This window comes from Micropterus dolomieu, linkage group LG14 (assembly GCF_021292245.1).
Source record: "Micropterus dolomieu isolate WLL.071019.BEF.003 ecotype Adirondacks linkage group LG14, ASM2129224v1, whole genome shotgun sequence".
NCBI classification, from domain to species: Eukaryota; Metazoa; Chordata; class Actinopteri; order Centrarchiformes; family Centrarchidae; genus Micropterus; species Micropterus dolomieu.
The window spans coordinates 419,763-429,142 of record NC_060163.1 but is presented as its reverse complement, the minus strand read 5'-3'; the positions used below and the strand labels follow the sequence as shown (position 1 = coordinate 429,142).

The following is a 9,380-nucleotide window of genomic DNA, read 5'->3' as shown; positions in this document are numbered from 1 at the left end:
AAATGTTTCACTCTGTTTACCATCTACTATCTAACTCTGTCTGACAATATTGCGAGAGTCAAGTAATAATGAGATTAAAAGAAAAAATTACTAAATAAAATCTGGACAACAACTCTCTCTCTCCTCACACACACGCATACACATACACACACACTGGAAGCTGATTATTGCTGCATCCCATTCAGTGGAGCGCTCCTTGCCTATTCAGCTTTGTGTGTGTGTGTGTGTGTGTGTGTTTGTGTGTGTGTGTGTGTGTGTGTGTGTGATGTTATGCCATTATCCTATCCTGTCTATCCATTTTTACTGTTCTCTCTTCAGTCAGCACTTAGCCTGCATGCAACACTGAACTGTCCCTCCCTTACTTTTCCCTATGCTCTTTCTGTCTGTCTCTCTCTCTCTCTCTGTCTCTCTCTCTCTTTCTCTCAGTATGAATGCAGCTACCTTCAGCACTTCTCTCTCATTGATCGGGAAAGTTTAGCTGACATCATCGTTCCATCTCCATGTCTTTCTTTTTCATTCTTTCTCTCTTCATCCCTCCATCCCCACGTAGCTCTGATTCATTATGTATATCAATTCCTTCTGCTCTCTCTCCTTTTTTGCTTCCCACTGCAAACAACACACCAGCACAGTTTGAAACATTTAGAAACAGACAGATGGTTACGACCTCCTGAAAGACTCCTTTTTGAAATGAATATGACACTAATACCAACACAAATAAATAAAACTGAAATGATAGCTGATCACATCTAAGGCTGCAGCTGAGGCCAGGAAGTGGGAGAGTTGGTGAATTTCAAAACTTTAATTTGAAACTACTATTGACTATTGAATTGTTTAGAATTAACTCTCTTGCAATAATTTCTTGACAAATGCAAAAAATTATGAAACACTTTTTTATCATCATGACTAAACAGGAACAGCTGTTTTGCACTTTATAACTAAACTGCCAAGTTGCCATATTGCCAGCTTTCATAGAGGGAGTCAGATTCCCTGAGTATGATGGGAGGTCCTCCTGTTTTTCCAAAGGCCACTGCTTCACCCATGGCTGTGTTCTGCCACATGAACATGAGCTTCCCATAATAAAAAAAAACAAATTAGCACAGTTTTTAGGTGGTAAATGCAACAAGCGATCTGGGTTTGGCAGCAGTCTTTTGAATTTTTGAAGTCAAAAGAGCAAGTGCTCTTAAAATTCATTTCACAAAGCAAGCAATTCGGTTTGAAGAGGATGAGTCAGAGACGCTCACGAGTCTCTGAGTCCAAGTCAAATCTCAAGTCACTCGCAGTGATAATGAGGTCATATCACCTGCTGCGTTCCTTCCAGGCTGCTTATAAAACTGCATATCTATAAGCAATTCAGTAACTGTACCCTGTTTTTCACTTACAAAGCACAACAGTGTAGCCTAATGTGCAATGCCTCTACAACTAATGATGGTTTACAAACTACAGTAAGTCAACACATCCCCCAGAATCTTTAAACCAGTGTAACGTTAACAATAAAACTGTAACATTACATGATCAACAATAAACCTGTAACCTGTTTGCAGCCAATATTAATAATTAACATGATGGCAGCCAGCGGGACGCAAATGATTATGTTATTTGACTACCATAAGGTTGGCAAGCAAAAAAACGCTTGTTCCTATTTTCATAACAAACGACAGTCGTAGGTCGTAGCTAAAGCAAAAAGCAAGCTAATATTAGATGGCCAATGCTGAGCTAAACATGTTTACTAACCTCAAGTTACTAACCTATGTATTCAACGCTTCTTTTGTTTGGGCCTTGTTGTATGAAGTTTTAAAGCCAAAGCTTATGATGGATGGCACAGCAGCTGCCCGTGTGGTCAACATTTTTGTCCTCACGTGTGGCCAAGCGCAGCACATACGTAGTATGTGTTACGTAGGTAGGTTATATGAAACGCAGGGAGAGGAATAACATCAAGCTCATTGGACACTTCCTAAAAATAAACATTGTTCACAAGTCCCGCACCTCGAGTCCGAGTCAAGTCTGAAGTCTTTTGAGGACGAGTCTCAAGTCAAGTCTGAAGTCACTGTGTGTACGACTTAAGTGCGACTCGAGTCAGAGTCTCAAACTCGAGTCCTGGGATGAGTCAATATAAAGACAGGCTAAATGATGCCACACTTCTTACTATGATGAAGAAGGGGGATCTGAAGCTGATTTATTTTTCAATTTAAAGTCTAAAGTTTGCTGGACAGTGTATGGCAAATTCAGGGACAAATACGATGGCATCTGTAGTAACTCATGGATCATTTGTGTTCACTATACTACAGGATGTGATCCTTAACTAGCTAAATAGATCTGGACAAGAACGTTAGACAGGAAAGAGTATTTACAGCAACAGCCCTGGATATGTGATACTGCCCCTTTTTTATGAGAGATTCTAACAGGTGGCCAGCCATTTTCTTTCCCAGACAAACTGCAGTGTACAGTATACCCATCGTTTAGGCTGTAATCAATCTTGCAAACAGTGAAGTAGGAACCTACAGTTTTCCTAATTTGCAGCATAGATTGTTAGGACAAAAGGCTGATTATGACTGGCTTCAATGTGCTTTTGGTTGTGGCCAACCAAAACCAAACGACTTTTGTTGGACCTAATGGCTCAGATAATCGAGTCATTGTTAGTGACTGTCAGAATATTTTCTTCATTGATCTGCAGCTGTGTCTTCTGAATGTGCCTGTGAAAAAGTATTTTTGACACTAGATGTAACACAACCTGCAATTTACACAAATTGTTACAGCCCAGTGCTGTGGGGTACAGACTCAAGCTTATGGTGGATTGATCCTTGAAATACTCATAATGCAACATGACATAACATTACTTCCCTAGCTCATCCATCCGTCTATTTTCCACCTCTCATCTGGTTGATGGGAACAGGCCAAGCAAGGTAGCGCACACATCCTTCTCCCCAGCACTTTGTAGAGGATCTGATGACTTCCCAGGCCAGAGGGGAACTGTAATCCCTCCAGTGTGTTCTGGGTCTCCACAGGGGTGTCCTCCTAGTGTGACCATAGACTGTATATAAGAAATGGGCATAGTCATTGTGACATCACCCGTTGGTTCGTGGACTGCCGTTTTGAAGCCTCGAGTTTGGTCGATAGAGCGCAACCATGAAGTGCCCGGAAGTAACGAGCTAACGGCCATGTGCGGAGCTAGCTAGCTTACTTAGCTAAGTGCAACTGTAACTCACGTTAACTGTCATTTTAACAGGGCTGATAACTTTGTCTAGCGAACAACAGTCTTAAAACTAAATGTACACACCAGAGAAAGTGAACAGCTGACTCCTAATAAGCTTTTTCAACGGCGCTGGTTAAATTTACGAGTCGGCTCTAGCCTGATTGACACGTCGCCATGGTAACAACTTGTCAATCATAATAATAATATAATAATAATAATCCCGCCCTGAAACATACTCTGCTTTGTGGTCTATTTTAAAATAAATGGGACCATAATTTACTAAATGAACACCATTTTGTATTGAAGAAGACTTGAAACTAGCGACTGAGACCATAAACTCATCAGGAAAGTGTTTACTAGGGTAATTATTCAGCTGAGAAGTAGGGTAATTTTCCCATTATTTCTAATGAAGCCGGACTTCTTTTTGCAACCAGAAGATTCACCCCCTGCTGGATTTTCAATAGAATGCAGGTTTTTGGAGGGGAAAGAATGCAGTCTTGAGGGGAACTGATGCTGATGGCCCTGGAATCAGGGACATGTTTTCCCAGCTTCACATGCTGCTTCTTGTCCGTCAGGAAGTCTGTGATCCAGCTGAGTCAGGCACGATCAGCTGAGAGAGCTTGTCCTGCAGCAGGGCCAGGATGATGGTGTTGAAAGCAGAGCTGAAATACACAAACAGGATCCTGGCATAGGTTCCTGGGGAGTCCAAGTGCTGGAGGATGTAGTGAAGGGCCATGTTTACTGCATCATCTACAGACCTGTTGGCTCTGTAGGCAAACTGCAGGGGGTTCAGGAGTGGGTTTGTGATGGATTTTAGATGGGACAACACAAGGCGTTCAAAGGACTTTATAACCTCAGAGGTCAGGGCGACGGGTCTGTGGCCGTTTAATCCAGTGGTCCTTGTGGACGCTTTGAAGCAGGCTGCAAGGGAGTCCGGGTTTGTCTGCTCCACACACAGTATCCGGTCGGCCAGCATGCGCTGTGCGTCCTGCACGTTGGCCTCAACGGTTAACGGTTTACAATTCATGATAAGAAATTCCAGATTAGGAGAACAGTGGTGCTGAATCACTGTCACGTCAGTACACCAGCCATTGTTAATATAAAAACAGACATCTCCACCTTTTGTTTTGCCGGAGAGTTCTGTGTCACGGTCCGCTCTGTCCAGTTGGAAGCCTGCCAGCTGCAGCGCGGAGTTCGGTATCAGTTCACACAGCCACGTCTCCATGAAGCACAGAACAGAAGATGAATAAAAGTCTCTGTTTTTCCCCACCAGAAGCTGAAGTTCCTCCAGTTTGTTGCACAGTGAGCGCACATTGGAGAGAAATATTGCCAGTAGCGGTGTGCGGAGACCCCTATGGCGAAGGCGCACTGGTGACCCGGCTAGTTTTCCTCTCCTGCGGCGCTTCACCGCCCAATCAACAGCGAGAGAGCTGGAAATCCGCTGGAGTTGTTTCCCTGATGTTAATGAGCTATTCTCTGGTAAAAGAGCACCAGGAATCACAGCCGAAAACTGGATTAACACAAAAACAAAAAAAGTGCACCTAACACAGAGGCTGCTATACTCAGCGCCATCTTGGATGCAGAATACAACTGTTTTATCAAGATCTCCACATGAGTATGGTAGAAAATAGCAATTGTATTTTTTTAATGTGATGACTGTAAAAGGCGGGGATAGGACCTTAGTGACAGCTAAATAACTACTAGGGCTGTGTTGTTATTAGGGCCGTAACCTGAGATCCAAACCTTAACTACACCAAGAACGGAACACTTTTTTAAGATTAGGGTAGGGTTAGGGTATGGCAACTAAATAATAAGAATGGTGATCGTTCTATGATGGGTCGCAAACACTAGTCTCCTGCATGAAAGTCAACTGTCCATTCACCACCCCTTAATTTCCACCTCTCTACATAAAGGGTAAACTACTTCCTGTACTAAAGGTGCTCTATGTGTTTTGTGTGAATTCAGTAAAGACACTCTTTTCACTTTGTCAGCACAGAGTTTAAAACAGCTCACTTTGATGCCCTCCTTTCCTCGTCTTTCACTGTCACAATCTTCTCCATTCTCAGTATTTTACCATGTTGTTCTGTCATTCCTCCTCTATTGTACAGGATTTCTTTTTTTCAAGTCACTCCAGCCCCTTGCGTCTCACCTATTTTACAATAGGAGCTAATGTGAGCATGCTGTGTGTTTCCCTGCAGCAAGCAGATGAGGTTGCACAGACGGAGAGCTCCCAGCAGCTTCATCTGCAGCCCAGTGATTCATCAGAGAAGCAGCAGCCCAAGAGGTTACATGTCTCCAACATCCCTTTCCGTTTTCGTGACCCTGACCTCCGGCAAATGTTCGGGGTGAGATGACAACTGCACCACACACACAGCTTTACTGTAGTGAGATACTTCATCTAAATAAATCTACCTCGTACCATATACTGCCGGGCAAACATACATCCAGCTGGAATTATTCACCTTACAGCACTGTATAATACTCCTACCTGTATTTTTCGAGAACATAGTAGCAAATGAAATCAAAACAAGATAGGTAGCTTAAATGCTCCCTGTGCCTGTGAAACATCATCCACAAAGTCACTACATGCTCCACACTTGCAACCAAAAACTCAACAACACATTCTAGCAGCCACCCACTACACAACAATTAGATTATAAAGCACACAGGTCAGTACAGTTAACCATGTGTTTTCAGAGCAGTTTGGGAATAGGTCAGTGTTCCATTCACTAACATGGTACTTGCTGTCTCCCTGTCTCTTTCTTCTTACTCCATATTTGGTAATCAAACATGCAGAGCTGCATTTGTGAGGATGTCTATCCCGTGTGTGTGTGTGTGTGTGTGTGTGTGTGTGTGTGTGTGTGTGTGTGTGAGCGAGCCCAAGCTTGTTAAGATACTGCCCGGTTAAAGCTGCTCAATTGTTTACTGATGGGGAAATCTACCTACATACATACACACACAGGCACATTATTGAATAGAGTTTTACTATAGGAGGCTGGAGATTTACCCCCTCTGACACCACCACCCACCTCCCTGTTCCTCCAATGAAGTGGAACATCTGCTCATGCAGGCACAGGCTGAGGAGGGTTGTTGGCCCGCTTGCCTTCCCCACCCTCAGAGCTCCTGATGTGGGGAAAATAGGAAGGGATGGAAGGGCTCGTCAGTGGAGACATCTGGCTTTTGTCTTCTGTAAGAAAGGGTACATTTGGCATTGATTTCCAGGTCAAATAACTCTGCAGCAGTACTAGTATGATTTTTTGGCTTCAGCTCTGATGGGCAGTGATGGAAACATGAAACTCGGGTGGACCCGTTTCCCCTTTTTGGAGAGATGCTAAGTGTCAATTGCCAGGAACATTATTTATTGTTTTTTACAGTCTATAGGAACAACTTGCAACAGTGTTTTTTTCTCCTCATATTGTGCAAGATGCAACACTGGCAAGAATGCAACATGTTAGAGCTTCTCCTTAATCGGGGGGAAGAGGAAATAAGGAAGCAGGTACCTGGCACTGTGAGGGAGATCGAAAATGCTAAGTGAAAGAAGCGTTGTTCACAGCCTAAGGCAAATAATAAACAAATTAAAGGCGCTGAAGAAGTAATATTTTGCAGTAACATATATAAAAAAGTAACCACTGTAACATTGTCCCTGCTGTTTTCCACTGTTAACCCTGTTATCTGGCGCATTCACAATGTTGAACATAGCACATCACAAAAAAACAGACAAGCTAACTCAATAGCTAATTGTTGGCATGTTTAATAAACCTGAATTTATATGCTAATTGTGCACTGCACCACAATTAAACAGGTAGAGGTGGAGTAGAGATTGTAAAAAAAAAACATAAAAAACAACGGATAGTGAAGCAGAAGAGAGGAATTGGAACAGACAAACAATCCGGTAGCTCTCACTACAATCAGCAATGCTCAGAGATCATCCAGCCCTGTTAAGAGCAGGATCACAAAGACTGGAGATCCAAATAACCGATCCTCAGGAGAACTGAAGTTAGGAAACTGTTTACTTCAAAACAAGTGCACATTTCTTCTTCAAATAACTCTTACTTCTAATAAACAAGTAAACATCTGGTTTATTAGAAGTAAGAAGAGAAGTGAAACTTGGACAAATGAAGGAACACACCTATTATTTATCACGAGCCGACAGCATGTGGATATTCGTCGTCAAATAAGTGAAAACACGATGCAGAAATAAAGGATTGAATCATTGTGGATTTTCCCAGATGGAAGTAGCTGATGCAGGACAAATGTTCTCAAAGCTGCACTGAAGTTGCCTGTTTTCTGCTGGACAGGTAATTAAGTTAGAGCAACTTTAGCAAATTGATTTTAGCCCGAAGCTGGCCATAATCACAGAGAGAAGTAACTTATTCCCTTGTCAATGTTGTGAAATATATAACCTTAGTTGGATTGTAATTTCATGTAACCTTATTACCAGAGCTGTAAGTTATTTTGGCTTTGCTAATGTTACGTCAACAGAAATGTATCGGTTATGTTCATGAGACAATCAGCTGATCAGTTGGCAAAAAAACGGTACAGCATGAAAGCTTAGATCAGATAGCTAAACTTCACATTTTACTGCTCTGGTAGAAATAATATGTAGTTGGATTGTAATTTCTAACGTTGTTCTCTAGCTCTATGTCTTTGCTAACCTTACATGGACAGATATGTGTTGGTTATGTTTGTGAGATAATCAGCTAATTAATTGGAAATAAAACTGTACAGCATGGAAGTTCCAGTACCAATAATGAATACTTTCGGTATTAGCATTAAAAAAAACATATTTGTTTGAAGGCTATTACTTTGTTGCTGTGCACACAAAATGTGTATTTTGATAATTCACATGGTAACTGCCCGTTTTTATGTTCATATGACAAGTAGTCACTTTCTTGTTCAATAAAATGAAAGATTTGTGTTCATTTAACGTAACAAAACACATCATTACAACATGTGTTCACATTCACACAGTCTTCACATAAAACTACTATGATTTTCTGTGTTTTTACTAACTTATCATAACACATTATTTAGTTAAAAAAAGTAAAAGCAACATTCACTTTAAAGATTGTGTACAATTTCATTTCCTTTCTGTGTGTAACTTAAAGTATTTAAGTAAAAACAAAGCCTGAATGTGTGTTGAAATGTATACATCAATACAACATGAATAAGTAAATCCCTCTTCTTTAGCAATTTATGGTCAATAAGGAATCTTTTTTTAATTATTGTTGTTGACAACAACAAACAACATAGCCCATTTGCCATGGTAAAATAATGCTTTTGTACAGTATATACAGTATATACATTAGATAAGTAAACCATGTCTTTATTTTTTTAATTAGTGAGTACAATCCAGGTGCAAAACATAATTTGGGGATAACTCATTAATCAGGCCTTCATGTGAAAGCACCACTCTCACGCTGGACTCTAGTATCAACATTATAAGCAAGGTTCTCTGTGACCTTTTGAAAAATATATAGGAATAGCAGGGATTAATTGGCATATCTGGCCCCTCAGTTGATATCCATTTGACCTGGTTGTCTCTACCAGGACAAAAAGACATGCAATAGAAGTTGCATAACATAAATAAAATCAGGTATGAACAGTCAGGTTGACTAGATTATAGCTAGTTTGTAAACAATAAGAATATTTATCAAAGGGGATGCCACTGTTGGATAGTCAACACAAGTGTTAATTGTGATAAAAAGTAACATACAAATATAAAGACGAGGACAAATTAAAGGAAACAGATACATCAACTGCAGATGCTTGGTACACCTGGGCTAACTGTGTGGTTTGGTGACGTTGAAAATTATGCAAATAAAATGCTACGGCCTTCACAGTCACCAGATCGCAACCCAGTTTCATACCGGTGGAAGATTTTGGAGCAACGTGTAAGACAATGCTTGCCACCAGCATCTCCATAGGACCAGATGATATCATATAAACTTTTATCTACAGATCTATTTAGTGATGTCTGTGACTTAGTCTGATGCTGTATATCCATTTGTAATGTCTGACTATGTTTGCATTTCTTTCTATCTGCTGTACTTAGATCTCTCTTGCAAAAAAATGAACCTCAATAAGATTACCTGATTAAAGACGGTGGTATATATAATATCAATATATATATATATATATATATATATATATATATATATATATATATATATATATAAAATTATAAATT

General features: G+C 40.6%; 1 protein-coding gene across 1 annotated transcript in view; it reads left to right on the top strand.

Annotated features, from left to right (window-relative positions):
* The first annotated feature begins 5,367 nt into the window (after nt 1-5,367).
* The window catches only part of rbfox3a (RNA binding fox-1 homolog 3a), a 128,895-nt gene continuing 124,882 nt past the window's right edge, over nt 5,368-9,380 (top strand). The window contains exon 1 of the mRNA XM_046069695.1: nt 5,368-5,535. Within this exon, the coding sequence (XP_045925651.1) occupies nt 5,368-5,535 (168 nt within the window). The remainder of the gene's footprint in view (nt 5,536-9,380) is intronic.